Source organism: Dendropsophus ebraccatus, chromosome 3, assembly GCF_027789765.1.
Source record: "Dendropsophus ebraccatus isolate aDenEbr1 chromosome 3, aDenEbr1.pat, whole genome shotgun sequence".
Lineage (NCBI taxonomy): Eukaryota > Metazoa > Chordata > Amphibia > Anura > Hylidae > Dendropsophus > Dendropsophus ebraccatus.
The window spans coordinates 189,128,544-189,152,164 of NC_091456.1; the positions used below are offsets into that span (position 1 = coordinate 189,128,544).

General features: G+C 44.8%; 2 protein-coding genes across 5 annotated transcripts; both read left to right on the plus strand.

The window, feature by feature from the left end:
* Positions 1-8,550: 8,550 nt before the first annotated feature.
* Positions 8,551-13,515, plus strand: LOC138786740 (zinc finger protein ZFP2-like). Its single transcript, XM_069963752.1, has 3 exons — positions 8,551-8,640; positions 8,983-9,214; positions 10,869-13,515. The coding sequence occupies exons 2-3, from the start codon at positions 8,986-8,988 to the stop codon at positions 12,326-12,328; spliced, it is 1,689 nt and encodes a 562-aa protein (XP_069819853.1). The 5' UTR covers positions 8,551-8,640; positions 8,983-8,985; the 3' UTR covers positions 12,329-13,515.
* A 7,321-nt stretch (positions 13,516-20,836) lies between these two features.
* On the plus strand, positions 20,837-23,419 carry LOC138786755 (oocyte zinc finger protein XlCOF6-like). 4 transcript variants are annotated; one of them, XM_069963782.1, is made up of 2 exons: positions 20,837-21,195; positions 21,985-23,419. In XM_069963782.1, the coding sequence occupies exons 1-2, from the start codon at positions 20,946-20,948 to the stop codon at positions 23,277-23,279; spliced, it is 1,545 nt and encodes a 514-aa protein (XP_069819883.1). In that variant the 5' UTR covers positions 20,837-20,945; the 3' UTR covers positions 23,280-23,419. The 4 variants fall into 4 exon arrangements, with proteins under 4 accessions (XP_069819883.1, XP_069819884.1, XP_069819885.1 ...); XM_069963783.1 differs by having other exon boundaries at positions 21,988-23,419; XM_069963784.1 differs by having other exon boundaries at positions 20,837-21,183.
* Positions 23,420-23,621: the final 202 nt, after the last annotated feature.

Sequence of the window (23,621 nt, forward strand, 5' to 3'; positions counted from 1 at the left end):
TTGACAGGGGCGGGGAGCCGCCCAGAGGACTACCTGCCACGTTTCGGGGGATTTATTTTTCTCTGGTATAAAGCTGCTGCAGCAGCCACGGTCAGTACCTGTCGTGAGCTGCATCGGAGCTTTATACCGTGCTGCAGGGAACCATATCAATTGGCCAAATATTTTTATTGGATTTTCAAAAGTTATAGCCAAAAGCAATAATATGCCATGCAAGGCACAAACAATGCGACACATATAAATCAGAAATATAGAATAAACAGTTGCCGGTAACCGGATCGTAACAAGAAAATCAGGACATGTGAAGAGACCCCAAATAGTACAGAGTGGCCATCATATCATACCGGGAAAAGTACCCACACCGCAGAATAATAAGAGGGGTCAGTAAGAACAGTGTAACAAAGAAAGAAAATCAATGTGGAAGTTGTAAGGCCCCTAAGGTACCTTTTAATGACTCCGTGCAGTACCATTTTGTGAACTGAAATGGCTTCACTATGTCATGAATGGCCTGTGGATTATAATGCTTCAAAATAAAGGGTCTCCATTTCTGGAAAAATTTCTTTGTACCAGAGTCTTTATGCCTCTCCGTATCTATCTTATCGATACCAAAACTTCTTCTGTGCCACTACCAAATCAAGGTCAGGTACATCAAACAATAACCAATTGGTGAACAAACACCGTAAGGCAACCAGTAAAGTGATGTGCACCAATTGTGGTATTGCCCTGCCTTCCGATGTTGATTCGGGGGGTCTCAATTGGTGGAATAGGAGGACCTTCGGGGCTAAATCTAGCTTGATCATGTAAGTGGTGTGAATGTAAGTAATCACCATGGTCCAATGGGAGACTGTGGAAGGGCAAGTCCACACTCCATGCCACAGGTTGGTGAGGGGGGTGCGACATTTAGGGCATTCAGTGATTCTATCGGGGAAGGATGGTGACGGAAGGGTATTGAATCCATACAATGCTGAATGTGAAAGCTTAAAGTATGTCTCCCGCCACCGCTCATTTATAACACATTTCCTGATAACCGCCCATCCTGACAAAATTACTCCAGTAATATCCTCATCTCCAGTCAGCGGGGCCCATTTGTTGAAAAGTTTCTTAGGATCTACCTGATTGGTTCCCTTTAACTAGAAGTTCTACAAGAATAGCTGTGCTGGATGAGATGGGAATATCTTTTTAAAGCCATATTAGCCAGAGAGATTATTGGCAAATTGTTTCTACGTGTAATAGAAGCCGCGATCGCTGTCTTAAAAATAATCCACCCTTGGCCGCCCATCTGAGTTATAAGAGATGTACAGACGAAAGGGCCACACTAACATTACTAGAGATGTGTACACAGCCCCGGCAGGGCAAGTATGTAATAGGCTCTGTAAGCAAGTTCCACAGCTGTGTGTAACACACACAGCTCAGCTACATGTACATTACACATATACAGCTCTACTGTGTACACATACAGCTCAGCTACATGTACATTACACATATACAGCTCTACTGTGTACACATACATCTCAGCTACATGTACATTACACATATACAGCTCAGCTACATGTACATTACACATATACAGCTCAGCTACATGTACATTACACATATACAGCTCAGCTACATGTACATTACACACATACAGCTCAGCTACATGTACATTACACATATACGGCTCTACTGTACACATACAGCTCAGCTACATGTACATTACACATATACAGCTCAGCTACATGTACATTACACACATACAGCTCAGGTACATGTACATTACACATATACAGCTCAGCTACATGTACATTACACACACATATACAGCTCAGCTACATGTACATTACACACATACAGCTCAGCTACATGTACATTACACATATACAGCTCTACTGTGTACACATACAGCTCAGCTACATGTACATTACACACATACAGCTCAGCTACATGTACATTACACATATACAGCTCTACTGTGTACACATACAGCTCAGCTACATGTACATTACACATATACAGCTCAGCTACATGTACATTACACATATACGGCTCTACTGTACACATACAGCTCAGCTACATGTACATTACACATATACGGCTCTACTGTACACATACAACTCAGCTACATGTACATTACACATATATACAGCTCAGCTACATGTACATTACACATATACAGCTCAGCTACATGTACATTACACACATACAGCTCAGCTACATGTACATTACACACATACAGCTCAGCTACATGTACATTACACACATACAGCTCAGCTACATGTACATTACACACTTGCAGCTCAGCTACATGTACATTACACATATACAGCCCAGCTACATGTACATTACACACATACAGCTCAGCTACATGTACATTACACATATACAGCTCAGCTACATGTACATTACACACATATACAGCTCAGCTACATGTACATTACACACATACAGCTCAGCTACATGTACATTACACATATACAGCTCAGCTACATGTACATTACACACATACAGCTCAGCTACATGTACATTACACATATACAGCTCAGCTACATGTACATTACACATATACAGCTCAGCTACATGTACATTACACACATACAGCTCAGCTACATGTACATTACACATATACAGCTCAGCTACATGTACATTACACACATACAGCTCAGCTACATGTACATTACACACATATACAGCTCAGCTACATGTACATTACACACATATACAGCTCAGCTACATGTACATTACACATATACAGCTCAGCTACATGTACATTACACATATACAGCTCAGCTACATGTACATTACACATATACAGCTCAGCTACATGTACATTATATATATACAGCTCAGCTACATGTACATTACACATATACAGCTCAGCTACATGTACATTACACATATACAGCTCAGCTACATGTACATTACACACATACAGCTCAGCTACATGTACATTACACACATACAGCTCAGCTACATGTATATTACACACAGGGCTCTGCTGCAGGCATATATAACACACACATACACAGCTCTGCTCCACACACATCACACACACACACACACAGCTCTGCTCCACACACATCACTTCAGCTCATCCAGCACAGCAGAGTCCTGTATACACTGAGCAGCAGCCCCTGATCATGTGACTCCTCCTCCTCCTCCATGTAACTGATCACATGACTGTGGCATCATGGCAGGTCCTGGAAGCACTGGGTAACGTATGTTTGCTGTATTTTGAAACTTTCTTTACGGTAGATGCTAGAATGTATCTTTACATGGCTGTAACTCTTTAACCCCTTGATGACACGGCGCGGCCTCTGGGCTTTAGCGTATGGAGCTGTAACCGCCCTCAGTTATCTGAGGCTCCATAGTCCCATCATTTCCTCGGCTTCTCAGCACAATGTTCATGAAGTCGATGTTATATGGGAAGAGAGCAGAGGAATATGGGTTGATAAGGCTAGGTGATGTGATTGTACCTGCTTACACCGTACCTGTGGGATTACACCTATATATACAGGTCTCTGAATTAGAAGATGATCAGAGCGTGACAGAAAGATGATCTGGAAGGAAGAAAGGAATGGGAACTCTCACTCACAATGATAATTTCTAGGAACTCTGACGCATATGTTAAAGGGGTAGTGCGGCGTTTAACTTTTATTAACTAAATAACACACATTACAAAGTTATACAACGTTACAAAGTTATTTAGGTGAATGGCCCCCTTCCCCATGTTCCCCTGCCCCGCATAACTGTGCTCAGCCAATCGCAGCTGAGCAGCTGATGACGCTGCAAAGGGGGGCCGGCGTGAGGGACGATTCGGCTGGCAACCCGAAGATGACGTCGTCGACACAAGATGGCGTACGGGGTCGACAGCAAACACGTAAGTATAATGCACCAACACTTCCAGGGTGGGGGAAACACGGGGAAGGGGGCCATTCACTTAAATAACTTTGTAATGTGTGTTATTTAGTGAATAAAAGTTAAACGCCGCACTACCCCTTAGTTTGCAATACTTGAATACACTGCGCATGAGTAACTCCGCCCCATATTGTGTCTATAAAAGCTAACAAAAAAATAAAGGGTGCACTTCCCCAACTTATGTTACTGATACGTACATCAGCTGTCTGTGTCTGTGATTTTATGTTGTAAGCAGAACTGCAGCTGCTAACTCTCATTAGGAACCATTCTATCCTGGGGAAAGTCCGGCTTCATAAAGTCAGGCAAAACAAAAGTAAAATTTATCATGGGTGCAGCTTCCTGATGGGTGCGATACTGATGTCACACTATAATATATGTAACTATAAGGGGAGTTTTGCTGCATAGAGAGATGTGAGGAGCATTGTGTGCGGGTGAGAAGATACCACATATAATATCCAATAGCTGCCGGATGTCTCCACAACATCAGTCACATCAGTCGGCGACTATAGGACATTGTGTGCAGGCGTTGTCTCACCCACAGACTATGCTCACAGCGTGACAACTCCTCCCCCTCTAAGAGTTGGAGAAAAGAACAAGTAAGACTTCTCCAGCAACATGGATGGACTGTGTAACAAACTATTCATCTCATACAGAGAGAGAATATACATACCTCCCAACTTTTGCAAAGAGCAAAGAGGGACATGTGCGCCACGGTCCCCATAGCCACGCCCCCATAGCGACCCTCCATAGCCACACCCCCATAGTGACCCTCCATAGCCACACCCCCATAGTGACCCTCCATAGCCACTTCCCTACAGTCACCACATGCTGCTGACTGAATAGTGCCCTATATAGTATCCAATCCCCCATACAGTGCCCCACATAGTATCCAATCCCCCATATAGTGCCCCACATAGTATCAAATCCCCCACATAGTGCCCCACATAGTATCCAATGCCCCATATAGTGCCCCACATAGTAGCCAATGCCCCCATATAGTGCCCCACATAGTAGCCAATGCCCCCATATAGTGCCCCACATAGTAGCCAATCCCCATATAGTGCCCCACATAGTAGCCAATCCCTCCATATAGTGCCCCACGTAGTAGCCAATGCCCCATTATAGTGCCCCACGTAGTAGCCAATGCCCCATATAGTGCCCCACATAGTATCCAATGCCCCCATATAGTGCCCCACATAGTATCCAATCCCCCATATAGTGCCCCACATAGTATCAAATCCCCCACATAGTGCCCCACATAGTATCAAATCCCCCACATAGTGCCCCACATAGTAGCCAATGCCCCCATATAGTGCCCCACATAGTAGCCAATCCCCATATAGTGCCCCACATAGTAGCCAATCCCTCCATATAGTGCCCCACATAGTAGCCAATCCCTCCATATAGTGCCCCACATAGTAGCCAATCCCTCCATATAGTGCCCCACATAGTAGCCAATCCCTCCATATAGTGCCCCACATAGTAGCCAATGCCCCCATATAGTGCCCCACATAGTATCCAATGCCCCATATAGTGCCCCACATAGTAGCCAATGCCCCCATATAGTGCCCCACATAGTAGCCAATGCCCCCATATAGTGCCCCACATAGTAGCCAATCCCTCCATATAGTGCCCCACGTAGTAGCCAATGCCCCATTATAGTGCCCCACGTAGTAGCCAATGCCCCATATAGTGCCCCACATAGTATCCAATCCCCACATAGTGCCCCACATAGTATCCAATGCCCCATATAGTGCCCCACATAGTATCCAATCCCCCATATAGTGCCCCACATAGTATCAAATCCCCCACATAGTGCCCCACATAGTATCCAATGCCCCATATAGTGCCCCACATAGTAGCCAATGCCCCCATATAGTGCCCCACATAGCCGCCAATCCCCATATAGTGCCCCACATAGTATCCAATGCCCCCATATAGTGCCCCACATAGTAGCCAATGCCCCCATATAGTGCCCCACATAGTAGCCAATGCCCCCATATAGTGCCCCACATAGTAGCCAATGCCCCCACATAGTGCCCCACATAGTAGCCAATCCCCATATAGTGCCCCACATAGTAGCCAATCCCTCCATATAGTGCCCCACATAGTAGCCAATCCCTCCATATAGTGCCCCACATAGTAGCCAATCCCTCCATATAGTGCCCCACATTGTAGCCAATCCCTCCATATAGTGCCCCACATAGTAGCCAATGCCCCCATATAGTGCCCCACATAGTATCAAATCCCCCACATAGTGCCCCACATAGTATCCAATGTCCCATATAGTGCCCCACATAGTAGCCAATGCCCCCATATAGTGCCCCACATAGTATCCAATCCCCCATATAGTGCCCCACATAGTATCCAATCCCCCATATAGTGCCCCACATAGTATCAAATCCCCCACATAGTGCCCCACATAGTATCCAATGCCCCATATAGTGCCCCACATAGTAGCCAATCCCCCCATATATGCCCCACATAGTAGCCAATCCCCATATATTGCCCCACTTAGTAGCCAATCCCTCCATATAGTGCCCCACATAGTAGCCAATCCCTCCATATAGTGCCCCACGTAGTAGCCAATGCCCCATTATAGTGCCCCACGTAGTAGCCAATGCCCCATATAGTGCCCCACATAGTATCCAATCCCCACATAGTGCCCCACATAGTATCCAATGCCCCCATATAGTGCCCCACATAGTATCCAATGCCCCATATAGTGCCCCACATAGTAGCCAATGCCCCCATATAGTGCCCCACATAGTAGCCAATGCCCCCATATAGTGCCCCACATAGTATCCAATGCCCCATATAGTGCCCCACTTAGTAGCCAATGCCCCCATATAGTGCCCCACATAGTAGCCAATCCCCATATAGTGCCCCACATAGTAGCCAATCCCTCCATATAGTGCCCCACATAGTAGCCAATGCCCCCATATAGTGCCCCACATAGTATCCAATGCCTCATATAGTGCCCCACATAGTAGCCAATGCCCCCATATAGTGCCCCACATAGTAGCCAATCCCCATATAGTGCCCCACATAGTAGCCAATCCCTCCATATAGTGCCCCACATAGTAGCCAATCCCCCCATATAGTGCCCCACATAGTAGCCAATCCCCCCATATAGTGCCCCACATAGTAGCCAATCCCCCATATAATGCCCCACACAGTAGCCAATCCCCCCATTTGTGTGGCCCGACCAGAAAAACAACAAACCAGTAACTCACCTGTCCGCCGGTCCCAGCAGCTCCTCTCCCGGCAGGGTGCGCACTCCCGTCATCCTCCGGGGCAGGCAGCGGGGTATACAGACACTGACTGTGCCGGAAGTAATTCATGACAGAGGCTGCAGGTCACTTCCGGCACAGTCAGTGTCTGTATACCCCGCTGCCTGCCCCGGAGGATGACGGGAGTGCGCACCCTGCCGGGAGAGGAGCTGCTGGGACCGGCGGACAGGTGAGTTACTGGTTTATTGTTTTTTTTTTTTCCGTAGGGCCACATATAATGCGGGACACTGGGTGCCGTTCCGGGACCGCGGGACAGCACCCCGAAAACGGGACTGTCCCGTGGAATCCGGGACAGTTGGGAGGTATGAATACATCATATACACTGCACAATAACTAATCTCTCTATTCATCTCCCAACACTCCAGGATCCTCTGCTGATATCTTCTATATAAGAGACCGACCCATCAACCATGGAGAGAGACAGAGACAAGATGGCCGAGAGGATAATAACCCTCACCCTACACATACTCTTCCTGCTTACTGGGGAGGTGAGGGATTCTGGGAGTGATGTCATCATGACATCATTCTTATCTATGGAATAACAGATGGATAGGACTGGAGAGGTGAGGGATTCTGGGAGTGATGTCATCATGACCTCATTCTTATCTATGGAATAACAGATGGATAGGACTGGGGAGGTGAGGGATTCTGGGAGTGATGTCATCATGACATCATTCTTATCTATGGAATAACAGATGGATAGGACTGGAGAGGTGAGGGATTCTGGGAGTGATGTCATCATGACATCATTCTTATCTATGGAATAACAGATGGATAGGACTGGGGAGGTGAGGGATTCTGGGAGTGATGTCATCATGACATCATTCTTATCTATGGAATAACAGATGGATAGGACTGGGGAGGTGAGGGATTCTGGGAATGGATGGAGTGATAGTAATGTGTCTCTCCATACACAGGATTACACAGTAGTGAAGAAGTCCTCTAGTGGGCGCTGTGGGGCCCCTGGGTGTGAAGGATGGGGAAGAACCCTGAGCCCAATCCCGGGGCCCCTGATACATGAGGAAATGGAGGAAGAGAAGATCCTAGAAGTCACCAACAAGATGGTGGAGCTGCTGAGTGGAGAGGTGAGACTGTGGCTGCTGGGAATGCTGGGACATTATACAGTAACACCACTGGAGGGGTGGGGGGGATGACTGTGTGATCATTGTGTGTGTCAGGTTCCTATAAGGTGTCAGGACGTGGCGGTCTATTTCTCCATGGAGGAGTGGGAGTATGTAGAAGGACACAAGGATCAGTACAAGGATGTGATGCTGGAGGATCAGCAGCCCCTACCATCAGCAGGTAATAGACAGGACTATATACACACCTCCTCTCTGTATTATCTGGATGGAAAGAATGAATTCAGTCTCTGTATGTGTTCCCTCCAGTCAGATCCAGTAAGAGAACAGCACCAGAGAGATGTCCCCGTCCTCTTCTCCCACAGGATCAGGATCAGGTAGATGGAGATGTTCCCTATGATGTGTAGAAGGAGACAACAGGTTGGATTTATTCCCATCTGATTCTTAATTTCCCATGAGACAAAACCCAGATGTGTCTGGCAGAGGCCGATCTCCACTGAACCTGAAGCCTCTTGCCATGTCCTCTGTACAGTGTATGAGGTTATTACTGAGCCATCATCTAATATCTATGTCCGGCTTTGAGGGGACCTGCAGCTCTGGGGCTCAGATAACTCTTCCTGTCACCTCATTTCTGGTCCTCATTATAATAATCTTTTCTGTTCATATAAATCTTTCCACTTTATCTCTCCTCCCGTCTGATGACAATATTTATATCACAGCTAATGAATCAGGGGGAAGATCTGAACAATATTAACACTACAGATATGATGGTAAAAGAAGAAGAAGGAGAGGAGACAGATGTGAGCGGTGATGAGCAGTATAAGGAGGACATCACTACTGGGAAAGGTCTGCAGTGTATGAATGCTTCAGACAAGAGTGCAAAAGAAGAAGAGACAGATGACAGCAGTGATGAGCAGTATAAGGAGGACATCACTACCGGTAAGCGTCCAGGTGAGTAGTGACCACTGAATACACATATATTTTACTCACCAATTGCAACAAAGGTCGGACCTGCTGAATTTCATCCTACCTGCTCCTTTGTTCTCCAGGGAGGCAGTGAAAGGTTGTCATCCCAGTCGGCGAGAACGGCCCATGTTTGCAGTGATGTGTGAAGTGTGAGAAGCAGCGCGGGCGGCGGCAGTGCCGATGTGCTGGGGATAGCGTAGGTACTACTCCTCCCATCCTCTGCTCATACTATGAGCAGATGATGGGAGTAGTAGTACTGTGTATATGTGCCCAGCACCGAGCAGGGAGGGAGGGAGGTAGGGGGGAGGTAGATGTATAGGCACTTCTCTCCCTCCCTGCTCGGTGCCCTCCAAATGTATTCATTGAATACATTTATGGGATACTTTGGGGAGCAAGGACACTTAACAAAACGTAGTGTACATATCATTTTTACATACACATTCATTGATTCAATAGAGTGTCCAGCAGGGGCGCACTATATATATATAGAAGTCAATGGTACTCATTGACTTCTATATATAGAGTGCCCCCTGCTGCACACTCCACAATTACACCCTTTGTCGCGACATCACTATATCTGAGAGAGTTCTAACACTCCATGATCTACTAAATTAAGGGAAATAGCCCTATATGTGCATATCCCATAATTAATGTACATTAGAAATTTGTCTAACTTTCCCTAAGTAATAACATATTAAAAAATACTTTTGGCCGGACTTCTCCTTTAAGAAGCGTCACTGTGCTTGTGTGGAGAAGTGTTTGTAGCAAAGAGAGTCACTAACTAGCAGGTAGTCGAGCCTTTCCCAACTCCAGTCATAGGAGCCTTCAGACAGGGTGCTAGGCCGGGCAACTAAACACGGACACTCCATGGGAGCTTCTCTGACTAGGGATGTAGGCCAGAAGATAACTAAAGATGGTCACTCCATGGAAGCCTGTCTGAACAGGTATCTAGGCCAAAATCCGCTACGTTCACTTCCTAGAAATAGTTTGAAGTTTTACCTTTTGACTACCACATACCATGTACGCAAGTCCATTCTGCTGCTCTAGTCGCTTTTTTCCTTCTCGTCACTCCTTCAGACTCGCCGTCTATGTACCGACTGACTGAACCTCGCCTGTCACCTCCAGCCGTGCTCCGCTCTGATGCTTTTCTCCTCACAGCTCGTACACAGATTCCTGTCACAGCTGCGTCTTTATGTGGTGCTCATTAGCTAATGAGCACCACATAGCTAATAATTCGCCCAATCGATCGTTTAACGATTATGAAGCAACGATTTGGTTTTTATAACGATCAGCGTTTAGACGGAGAAAAATCGTTAGTAAAATCGTTACAGCGATCTTTTTAAAATCGCTTAAGCCCACCCTTCATAGGGTGAATCTTTAAAAAAACGTTTACACGAAGCGATCTGCGAATTTTTAGCGAACGAACGACCAACGAAGATTTGAGAACATGTTGAAAGATCAAAATGAACGATTTCTCGCTCGTCGCTTGATCGTTTGCTGTGTTTACACGGAACGATTATCGCTCAAATGCAATCGTTATCGAGAAAACTCGAACGATAATCATTTTGTTTGGTTATCACCACTGTCTTAATATCATTGTCAAAGTTATATTAATTAAAATCATTGTTCTCCTCAGCAGATGACTGTACCAAGAGGTCAGAGGGATGTGTGATAAGTCCAGATATTAGAGATGAGGATCAGGATGTCACACAAGATACATATGAGGAGCCGTCCACTATCCCAGATACACAGTCAGCCCTTCACAGCAAAGATCTCTCATCTGATCCTCTAAAACAGCTCCCGTCTTCTGCTTCATCCCAGGTTGTGAGAGAAAATAAACATCATAGTAAGAGTGAGGAAAATCAAGGAGCACAAACAAGCGACAAACCATCCCAAGATCAAAGGTCTCCCACAGGGAAAAAGGAATATTCATGTTCAGAATGTGATAAGTGTTTTATTCGGAGAGGAGATCTCAATAGACATCAGAGAAAACACACAGGAGAACTGTTTTCATGTTCAGAATGTGAGAAATGCTTTACTGCAAAATCAAGCCTTGTTGAACATCAAAGAATTCACACAGGGGAGAAGCCATATTCATGTTCAGAATGCGGCAGATGTTTTCATGTGAAATCAAGTTTTGTATTCCATCTGAGAACTCACTCAGGAACCAGGCCGTTTTCATGTTCTGAATGTGGCAAATGCTTTACTCATAAATCAGGTCTTAGTAAACATCAAAAAACTCACACGGGGGTGAAGCCATATGAATGTTCAGAATGTGGAAAATGCTTTATTAGGAATTCACATCTTACTCAACATCAAAGGCAGCACACAGGGGAGAAGCCATATGAATGTTCAGAATGTGGTAAATGTTTTACACAGCAAACAAATCTTGATAGACATGAAATAACTCATCACATGACAAAGAGTCCATTTTCATGTTCAGAATGTGGCAAAAATTTTAGCATGAAAAAGCGTCTCGAGGAACATAAAAATTCTCACACTGGGGAAACGCCATTTGTATGTTCAGAATGTGGGAAATGTTTTACTAAAAAATTACAGCTCGATAGACATCAAAAAACTCACACGGGGGAGAAGCCATTTTCCTGTTCAGAATGTGGAAAAAGTTTCTTTCAGAAGGCATATCTTCTTCAACATCTTACATGTCACACGGGGGAGAAACCATTTTCTTGCTCAGAATGTGAGAAATGTTTTCCTCGTTTGTCCGCTCTTATAAGACATAAAGCAAGTCATTCGGTTGAGAAGCCATTTGTATGTTCAGAATGTGGTAAATGTTTTACTCTGAAATCACTTCTTGTCAGACATCAAGCAATTCACACAGGAGAAAAACCCTTTTCATGTTCAGAATGTGGCAAATGTTTTTTAAGGAAAAAATATCTTCTCCACCATGTTAGATGTCACACAGGAGAGAAGCCATATCCATGCCCAAAATGTGGGAAATGTTTTACACAGAAAGCAGGTCTTATTGAACATCAAACAGTTCACACAGGGGAGAAGCCATTTACATGCCAACAATGCGGGAAAGGTTTTATCCGCCCATCACGTCTCCTTAAACATCAACAAACTCACACAAGGAAATAGTTTCCTTTTTAATCTCATTTTTTTATTTGACTAATTATACAAGCAATATATAGAAATCATACAGTAAAGTTACCTGTCATATAAGAGGAAGGGGAATCGGTTTAAAATGAGAATTCAAATTAAACTAGATTTGCAATTCCAGGGAAATACATAGGGGGAGATTTATCAAACTGGTGTAAAGTAAAATTGTCTTAGTTGCTCCTAGCAACCAATCAGATTCCACCTTTTATTTCTCACAGATGCTTTGAAAAATGAAAGGTGGCAACAATTCTACTTTACACCAGTTTGATAAATCTCCCCCAATGTTCTTGAAAAAAGCGCTCCTTTAGCAGTAACTTCCCTTTATTAGAAACTTTAACCCTTGATACCCTCCCTTTAAGAGAGACTTTGGTACAGTCCCTTTAATAGAGACTTGGGTACCATCCTTTGAAGAGCAACTTTAGTGCTGTCCCTTTGAGAGTGACTTTGACCCCTGCCCTTTAAGAACAACTTTATTACCATCCCTTTAAGAGCGACTTGGGTAACGTCCCCTTAAGAGGGATTTTGGTACCTCTGCTACTTCACTGACTCAGCTCTGCTGTATCATGTGGGTATCGGCTCTACTACATCACTGACTCAGCTCTGCTACTTCACATACTCACATCTGCCAGGTAGTGCGGGGCTCAGCTCTGCTACGTAGTGCGGTTAGGTCTCTGCTACATGCCTGCCTCAGCTCTGCTACTTTACTGACTGAACTCTGCTACTTATATTGGTAAAAATCATTGCTCAGTTACCATGACAATCTTACTCATGTCAGTGAGACAAAATCGTTAAGGACCTTCCATCGGCCCATAGTGGACATGTGACTGTGCGGATGTTGTGATACATTCACTGACAAGTCCTTAGAGTTCCTATTGGCTGCTATATGTCAGCTATTTGCATATGCGCTGTGATTGGCTGTTAGCGTTTACAGTGTGGCCATTTTTCCTATGGGAAATTAGGGGTTTTTAAACGTAAATTTCTTAAAAACGACAAATCCGATCGAAACGGAGTCTGCGCAAAGCGTTTCGGGCTGTATTAATCGCAGATGAATGGCTGGAAGAATAGAAAGCGGAAGAAGAATACGGATTACAATATAGTGCTTTTTCAAGCACTATAATGATGCCAGAAAGTTTAATAGATTTGTAATTTACTATTATTGAAAAAAATCTTCAGTCTTTCAGTACTTATCAGCTGCTGCATGTCCTGCAGGAAGTGGTGTATTCTTTCCAGCCTGACACAGTGCCCTCTTCTGCCACCTCTGTCCATGTCAGGAACTGCCCAGAGAAGGAGCAAATCCCCATAGAAAACCTCTCCTGCTCTGGCAGTTCCTGACATGGACAGAGGTGGCAGCAGAGAGCACTGTGTCGGGCTGGAAAGAATACACCACTTCCATCAGGACATACAGCAGCTGATAAGTACTGGAAGACTGGAGATTTTAAAATAGAAGCAAATTACAAATCTGTATAACTTCCTGACACTAGTGCATTTAAAATCAATGTTTATTCTCACCCAAATACACCTTTAGTGTCGTTTTACCTGGATTGTAGTTGTTTTTTAGGTAACAGAGTATACATAAAAATAGATGCACAGAATATTTTACATTTGTTATACGTGTTGGATACAGCTGACAGCCGGCGATTGGTCAGACAAATGTTGCTTATTAGACAGAATTTAAGCATCTGCTTTATGTCAATGTTTTCTTTCTACTGCAATAAAGTTTTTTTTTTAGCAAATATTATGCATGAATTTTTTTTTATTTCGCCCTACACTTTGAGCGGAGTACCCCTTTAAATGCACTTGATCAAATTAAATGTTGTTATCTTCTCTTCAAGGGCAGCAATATATTTAAAGGGGAACTCCAGATAGGGAAGAAGTTTTTTTTTCTATTAAAAGTTATATAGATGTGTCTATATAATGTATTACCACATCTGTGCGGGTCTGCCACACTGGTAGCTGATAGACATCCGGGAAGTGAAGAAAAATGTCCTCTGTGCCAATTCACATTGTCTCCTGCTCCCACTGCTCTGTGGTGTTACAGGTAGAGAATACAGTGTGCTGTGTGGTGTTACAGGTAGAGAATACAGTGCTATGTGGTGTTACAGGTAGAGAATACAGTGTGCTGTGTGGTGTTACAGGTAGAGAATACAGCGTGCTGTGTGGTGTTACAGGTAGAGAATACAGTGCTGTGTGGTGTTACAGGTAGAGAATACAGCGTGCTGTGTGGTGTTACAGGTAGAGAATACAGTGTGCCGTGTGGTGTTACAGGTAGAGAATACAGTGTGCCGTGTGGTGTTACAGGTAGAGAATACAGTGTGCCGTGTGGTGTTACAGGTAGAGAATACAGCGTGCCGTGTGGTGTTACAGGTAGAGAATACAGTGTGCTGTGTGGTGTTACAGGTAGAGAATACAGTGTGCTGTGTGGTGTTACAGGTAGAGAATACAGCGTGCTGTGTGGTGTTACAGGTAGAGAATACAGTGTGCTGTTACAGGTAGAGAATACAGCGCGCTGTGTGGTGTTACAGGTAAAGAATACAGTGTGCTGTGTGGCGTTACAGGTAGAGAATATAGTGGCGTTACAGGTAGAGAATACAGCGCTGTGTGGTGTTACAGGTAGAGAATACAGCGCTGTGTGGTGTTACAGGTAGAGAATACAGAGAGCCGTGTGGTGTTACAGGTAGAGAATACAGCGTGCTGTGTGGTGCTACAGGTAGAGAATACAGTGTGCTGTGTGGTGTTACAGGTAGAGAATACAGCGTGCTGTGTGGTGTTACAGGTAGAGAATACAGCGTGCTGTGTGGTGTTATAGGTAGAGAATACAGCGTGCTGTGTGGTGTTACAGGTAGAGAATACAGCGCTATGTGGTGTTACAGGTAGAGAATACAGCGTGCTGTGTGGTGTTACAGGTAGAGAATACAGCGTGCTGTGTGGTGTTACAGGTAGAGAATACAGTGCTGTGTGGTGTTACAGGTAGAGAATACAGTGTTCTCTGTGGTGTTACAGGTAGAGAATACAGCGTGCTGTGTGGTGTTACAGGTAGAGAATACAGTGTGCTGTGTGGTGTTACAGGTAGAGAATACAGCGTGCTCTGTGGTGTTACAGGTAGAGAATACAGCGTGCTCTGTGGTGTTACAGGTAGAGAATACAGTGTGCTGTGTGGTGTTACAGGTAGTGAATACAGTGTGCTGTGTGGTGTTACAGGTAGAGAATACAGTGTGCTGTGTGGTGTTACAGGTAGAGAATACAGCGTGCTGTGTGGTGTTACAGGTAGAGAATACAGCGTGCTGTGTGGTGTTACAGGTAGAGAATACAGTGTGCTCTGTGGTGTTACAGGTAGAGAATACAGCGTGCTCTGTGGTGTTACAGGTAGAGAATACAGCGTGCTGTGTGGTGTTACAGGTAGTGAATACAGTGTGCTGTGTGGTGTTACAGGTAGAGAATACAGCGCTCTGTGGTGTTACAGGTAGAGAATACAGTGTGCTGTGTGGTGTTACAGGTAGAGAATACAGTGTGCTGTGGGGGTGGGGGTGGAATGAAATGGTAAATTTCTAGAATTAATTCAGTAACACAATGAAACTGCAATGTGTGAACACAGCCTAGATGTTCTAAAACAGCTGTGGGCGGGGAATTGGCAGGGGGGGGGGGGACTGTGATGGAACAGCTGAGGTAAAGAAACACAATATAGAACAAACCCCCCAAAACAAATGGATTTTGGCAGTTTCAAAACTGGGTTAGACGGATTGAGTGGCCAAAATCTCAGACTATTCAAGCTACACTAGACAGCCTGGAACTACACCACCCATGTCTAAATGATTAGATGAGGTGATAGAGACTCTATATCTCCAGGAAGCAAAGTACTAAAAGTGAAGCAATGCGTCACAGACACAAACAGCTCTGCTGCAGGCATATATAACACACACATACACAGCTCTGCTCCACACACATCACACACAGACAGCTCTGCTGCACACACATCACTTCAGCCAGGGGAGTAACTAGAAAGGGCTGGGCCCCATAGCAAACTTTTGATTGGGCCCCCCTCCTCTCCCCCATCCCACTGTAGGTAATCCCCATTTGTTAGCTCTCCACCCAGTGCTTCATTGTGTGCTGTGGGGAGTTCTGATGCTGGCGGGCACTGATGCCCCCACATCAGAACTCAACGGCGCTAAAGATCATCCGGCTGGTACCTGGCTGGGTCACGGAACATGTGACCATAGCCTTAGGCTGTCTAGTCTATATAAACACACTCTAAGAATTGGAAGTTTTTATCTGCCCCACGGTGTGTGACACCAGCTTAATAGCAACGTCAAAGAATGTCCACACTGGATGTGCCATGCTTCTTAGGGCTGGAACGCCCATTATAGAATCTTTTAAAGTGAATCTGTTATCTGCAATTCAGGTTCCAAACTGCTGACACTGTTAGATTGCTGTTACGTCAAGGAGACACATATGAAAAGTAACACGTCTGATCTAACAGCTATCTAGCATGTAACTTTTAATTGTAAAAACTTTTATTAATGTGAACGTTAAAATAAAACGGACAAGTCAGAGAATTGCGATCTAGGTCACCAGGGCTGAGGTCTAACAAGACTACAAACTATAGGTGCAACGTTCTAGTATATTATATAATTCTCTGGAGGAAAAGCAGACATGGTCGCAGATCCATATACTTAAAGGGGTATTCTGGAAAAATCTACTTTTCCCCTATCCACAGCATAGGGGAAAAGTAGGAGATTGCAGGGGGTCTGACCCCCTATACCCCCGGCGATCTCTGTATCGGGCCCTGCCAGCTCTGATATAGTTAGAGCCACAGGTCGCTATTTATTCCTATGGAGTGACGGAAAGAGACGAGTATGCCAGAAGAGCGATGTATTAGGCTCTGTCACTCCATAGGAATGAAGAGAGCCGCGGGTCATGTGTTGACCCAGGGCTCTATTCTTAACAGAGCCAACAGGGCCCGATAAGGCATTTGGCGTGGGTGGGGGGTGGGTGTGAAGATGTACTGGGGTCAGATCCCCTCGAGATTTCCTACTTTTCTACTATCCTGTGGATGGGAGAAAGTTGATTTTTCCCGGAATACCCCTTTAACACTGATCCCTCTGCCTCTCAGCGCTATATACTAGTAACATCAGGACATAGTTACATAAGCCCACACACCATGTCAAGGTTCCTGTATAATATACTGTAGGATCAGCACATCATAGAGAAATGGTAATCATGCTTCTCTGACTCATCCATCCCACTTTAAAGTTCACATTAATAAAAGTTAAGCTTCAAAGTGCATCTCCCCACAGATACTTTATATTTCACCCTAGGCCTTTGGCGCTGAGGGTTTGGGTGTTGTTTTTGAAGTTATTTTGAGGGCACACAACATGTACACCCGGGGGCGTAACTAGAAATGGTTGGGCCCCATGGCATTTTTGATTGGGCCACCCCTCCCCCCCCCCCCCCCCCCCCCCCCCCCCCCCCCCCCCGCCTTCCCAACTGACCACTAAGCCATCAAGTGTAGTCATAACTGCAAGCACTTTCAGTTAAAGGGACATTTGCAGAACCCGGGAGGCCCGTTTGGTCACCTGCTCAGGGGGCCCAGTGTATTGCAGGAGCAGGCCATGGGGCCCCCTGGTGTGGCGGGCCCCATAGCAGCCGCTATGGCTGCTACAGTGGTAGTTACGCCCCTGACTTCAGCTCATCCAGCACAGCAGAGTCCTGCATACACTGAGCAGCAGCCCCTGATCATGTGACTGATCACATGACTGTGACATCATGGCAGGTCCTGGAAGCACTGGGTAAGGTATGTTTGCTGTACTTCGAAACTTTCTTTACATGACGGTAACTCTTTAACCCCTTGATGACACATATTATACAGTTACGGCGCGGCCTCTGGGCTTTAGCGTACGATGCTGTAACCTCCCTCAGTTATCTGAGGCTCCATAGTCCCATCATTTCCTCAGCTTCTCAGCACATTGTTCATGAAGTCGATGTTATATGAGAAAGGAATCTGGGTGCAGCTTCCTGATGGGTGTGATACTGATGTCACACTGTAATGTATGTAACTATAAGGGGAGTTTTGCTGCATAGAGGTCGTATTGTAATCTCCAATCCCTTTACCATGAGAGAAGATGTGAGGAGCATTGTGTGCGGGTGAGAAGATACCACATATAATATCCAATAGCTGCCGGATGTCACCACAACATCAGTCACATGAGGTGGCGGCTATAGGACATTGGGGGAGATTTATCAAACATGGTGTAAAGTGAAACTGGCTCGGTTGCCCCTAGCAACCAATCAGATTCCACCTCTCATTCCTCATAGGCTCTTTGGAAAATGAGAGGTGGAATCTGGTTGGTTGCTAGGGGCGACTGAGCCAATGTCACTTTACACCATGTTTGATAAATCTCCCCCAATGTGTGCAGGTGTTGTCTCACCCACAGACTATGCTCACAGCGTGACAACTTCTCCCCCACCCCACCAGGACGGTAAACTTCTAAGGCCGGAACGGAAACACGGAACAATATACACATAGAAATCAATGAGATTAATCTTTTTTACGGATGAACATGTGTGTACATGCGTGAAAAACATGATTGTGATGTAACCAATGTAATTTAAAATGCTTTAATCAGATCTATGAAAAATCTCAGAGACAAATGCAAAATGGACGGTTTTGCACGGATCACATAGGTAGGTAGAAGACTACAATCACGGACCAGGAAAAACACTGAACGTGTGAATGGAGCCTAAGAGTCGGAGAGAAGAACAGGTAAGACCTGCTCCCCCAGCAATATGGATGGACTGTGTAACAAATTATACATCTCATACAGAGAGAGAGAATACATAATATACTCTGCACAATAACTAATCTTCTCTATATTCATCTCCCAACATTCCAGGATCCTCTGCTGATATCTTCTATATAAGAGACCGACCCATCAACCATGGAGAGAGACAGAGACAAGATGGCCGAGAGGATAATAACCCTCACCCTACACATACTCTTCCTGCTTACTGGGGAGGTGAGGGATTCTGGGAGTGATGTCATCATGACATCATTCTTATCTATGGAATAACAGATGGATAGGACTGGAGAGGTGAGGGATTCTGGGAGTGATGTCATCATGACATCATTCTTATCTATGGAATAACAGATGGATAGGACTGGGGAGGTGAGGGATTCTGGGAGTGATGTCATCATGACATCATTCTTATCTATGGAATAACAGATGGATAGGACTGGAGAGGTGAGGGATTCTGGGAGTGATGTCATCATGACATCATTCTTATCTATGGAATAACAGATGGATGGGACTGGAGAGGTGAGGGATTCTGGGAGTGATGTCATCATGACATCATTCTTATCTATGGAATAACAGATGGATAGGACTGGAGAGGTGAGGGATTCTGGGAGTGATGTCATCATGACATCATTCTTATCTATGGAATAACAGATGGATGGGACTGGAGAGGTGAGGGATTCTGGGAGTGATGTCATCATGACATCATTCTTATCTATGGAATAGCAGATGGATAGGACTGGGGAGGTGAGGGATTGTGGGAATGGATAGAGAGATAGTAATGTGTCTCTCCATACACAGGATTACACAGTAGTGAAGAAGTCCTCTAGTGGGCGCTGTGGGGCCCCTGGGTGTGAAGGATGGGGAAGAACCCTGAGCCCAATCTCGGGGCCCCTGATACATGAGGAAATGGAGGAAGAGAAGATCCTAGAAGTCACCAACAAGATGGTGGAGCTGCTGAGTGGAGAGGTGAGACTGTGGCTGCTGGGAATGCTGGGACATTATACAGTAACACCACTGGAGGGGTGGGGGGGATGACTGTGTGACCATTGTGTGTGTCAGGTTCCTATAAGGTGTCAGGACGTGGCGGTCTATTTCTCCATGGAGGAGTGGGAGTATGTAGAAGGACACAAGGATCAGTACAAGGATGTGATGCTGGAGGATCAGCAGCCCCTCCCATCAGCAGGTAATAGACAGGACTATATACACACCTCCTCTCTGTATTATCTGGATGGAAAGAATGAATTCAGTCTCTGTATGTGTTCCCTCCAGTCAGATCCAGTAAGAGAACAGCACCAGAGAGATGTCCCCGTCCTCTTCTCCCACAGGATCAGGATCAGGTAGATGGAGATGTTCCCTATGATGTGTACATGTGAGGCTCTTGCTCTCAGTCTGGGTTTATCCTACACTATTATATGGATTATACTTGTGTAATGAGGAAGGTGGAGATGGCGGATATAGGCGACCATAGACATCACATGGTGTCTTGATCTTATCTCAGTTTCTGGCTCTGGAGACGGCTGGTTGGATTTATTCCCATCTGATTTTTTATTTCCCTCAAGACAAACCCCAGATGTGTCTGGCTGAGGCCGATCTCTTTTACTGAGACAACCTGAAGCCTCTTGCCATGTCTTCTGTACAGTGTATGAGGTTATTACTGAGCCATCATCTAATATCTATGTCCGGCTTTGAGGGGACCTGCAGCTCTGGGGCTCAGATAACTCTTCCTGTCACCTCATTTCTGGTCCTCATTATAATAATCTTTTCTGCTCATATAAATCTTTCCACCTTATCTCTCCTCCCGTCTGATGACAATATTTATATTACAGCTAATGAACCAGGGGGAAGATCTGAACAATATTAACACTACAGATATGATGGTAAAAGAAGAAGGAGAGGAGACAGATGTGAGCGATGATGAGCAGTATAAGGAGGACATCACTACAGGGAAAGGTCTGAATTATGTCAATGCTACAGACAGGAGCGTAAAAGAAGAAGAGACAGACGACAGCAGTGCTGAGCAGTATAAGGAGGACATCACTACAGGTAACCGCCCAGGTTAGTAGTTTTCTTTTTTACAATGTTCATTGCTTACATGTTGTGAAAGGTCTATATATAGTGTATGTATTCAATACAATTCCGCAGTGATTGGTTCCCTTTAAGAAGGGTCATCATGCTTGTGTGGAGAAGTGTTTGTAGCAAAGAGAGTCACTAACCAGCAGGTAATTGAGCCTTTCCCAAATCCAGTCATAGGAGCCTTCAGACAGGGTGCTAGGCCGGGCAACTTAACACAGTTACTCCATAGGAGCTCCTCTGACTGTATATCTAGGCCGGGTCAGAAGGCAACCAAACATAATTACTAGTAATCCCTCGCCACTTGTGCTCTGCCCCATAGTAATCCCTCGCCACCTGTGCTCTGCCCTATAGTAATCCCCCCCTGTGCTCTGCCCCATAGTAATCCCTCCCCCCTATGCTCTGCCCCATAGTAACCCCTCCCCCCCTGGGTTCTGCCCCATAGTAATCCCTCCCTCCCTGGACTCTGCCAAATAGTAATCCCCTCCTATGCTCTGCCCCATAGTAATTCCCACCCTGTGCTCTGCCCCATAGTAATCCCTCCCCTCCTGTGCTCTGCCCCATACTAATCCCTCCCCCCCGTGCTCGGCCCCATAGTAATCCCCTCCTATGCTCTGCTACATTCACTTTCTAGAAATATCCAAGGTTACTTGGAAATGTTACTCCTTGACTCTGCTACCACATAACATGTACACAAGTCCATCTTGTTCTAGTTGCTTTTTTCCTTCTCGTCAGTCCTTCAATTTTAAATAATCCAATCGTTGTTCTCCTCAGCAGATGACTGTACCAAGAGGTCAGAGGGACGTCTGATAAGTCCAGATATTAGAGAGGAGGAGATCTCATCTGATCCTCTAAAACAGCTCCCGTCTTCTGCTTCATCCCAGGTTGTAAGAGAAAATAAAAGTCATAGAAAGAGTGCGAAAAATCAAGGAGCACACAACCCTTCTCAAGGTCAAAGGTCTCACACAGGGAAGAAGGAATATTCATGTTTAGAATGTGGTAAATGTTTTTTTCGGAAAGGAGATCTTAAAAGACATCAGGGAAAACACGCAGGAGAACTGTTTTCATGTTCAGAATGTGAGAAATGCTTTACTGCAAAATCAAGCCTTGTTGAACATCAAAGAATTCACACTGGGGAGAAGCCATATTCATGTTCAGAATGTGGCAGGTGTTTTCATTTGAAATCAAGTTTTGTGTTCCATCTGGGAACTCACTCAGGAACCAGGCCGTTTTCATGTTCTGAATGCAGCAAACACTTTACTCATAAATCAATTCTTACTAAACATCAAAGAACTCACACGGGGGTGAAGCCATATGAATGTTCAGAATGTGGAAAATGCTTTATGAGGAGTTCACATCTTACTCAACATCAAAGGCAGCACACAGGGGAGAAGCCTTATGAATGTTCAGAATGTGGTAAATGTTTTACTCAGCAAACAACTCTTGATAGACACGTAATAACTCATCACATGGCAAAGAGTCCATTTTCATGTTCAGAATGCGGCAAAATCTTTAGCAGGAAAAAACGTCTCGAGGAGCATAAAAATTCTCACACTGGGGAGACGCCATTTGTATGTTCAGACTGTGGGAAATGTTTTACTAAAAAATTACAGCTCGATGTACATCAAAAAACTCACACGGGGGAAAAGCCATTTTCCTGTTCAAAATGTGGAAAAAGTTTCGTTCAGAAGTCATATCTTCTTCAACATCTTACATGTCACATGGGGGAGAAACCATTTTCTTGTTCAGAATGTAAGAAATGTTTTCCTCGGTTATCAGCTCTTACAAGACATAAAGCCATTCATTCAGGTGAGAAGCCATTTGCATGTTCAGAATGTGGTAAATGTTTTGCTCTGAAATCACTTCTTGTCAGACATCAAGCAATTCACTCAGGAGAGAAACCTTTTTCATGTTCAGAATGTGGCAAATGTTTTACGCAGAAAGCAGGTCCTGTTCAACATCAAACAGTTCACACAGAAGAGAAGCCATTTACATGCCAAGAATGCGGGAAAGGTTTTATCCGCCCATCACGTCTCCTTAAACATCAACAAACTCACACAGGAAAATAGGAGTTTCCTTTTTAATCTCAATTTTTTTATTTGACTAATTATACAAGAAATATACAGAAATCTCACAGTCACCTGTCATATAATAGAAAGGAAATAAATTTAAAATGAGGATTCAAATTAAAGTATTAAAAGGGGTACTCAGAAGTAAATTACAAATTTTTCATGGATTTAAAAGAATTAAAGTCTTCCAGTACTTATCAGCTGCTGTATGTTCTGCAGGAAATGGTGTATTCTTTCCAGTGCTCTCTGTTGCCACCTCTGTCCATGTCAGGAACTGTCCAGAGCAGGAGATGTTTTCTATGTTGATTTGCTGCTGCTCTGGACAGTTCCTGACATGGACAG

Bases quoted from the DNA above. Each gene is read 5' to 3' on its own strand.
- LOC138786740 (XM_069963752.1), top strand. From the start codon at position 8,986: ATGAATCAGGGGGAAGATCTGAACAATATTAACACTACAGATATGATG. The intron at 9,215-10,868 runs GTGAGTAGTGAC...TCTCCTCAGCAG, and splicing joins CACTACCGGTAAGCGTCCAG to ATGACTGTACCAAGAGGTCA.
- LOC138786755 (XM_069963782.1), top strand. From the start codon at position 20,946: ATGACAATATTTATATTACAGCTAATGAACCAGGGGGAAGATCTGAAC. The intron at 21,196-21,984 runs GTTAGTAGTTTT...TGTTCTCCTCAG, and splicing joins CACTACAGGTAACCGCCCAG to CAGATGACTGTACCAAGAGG.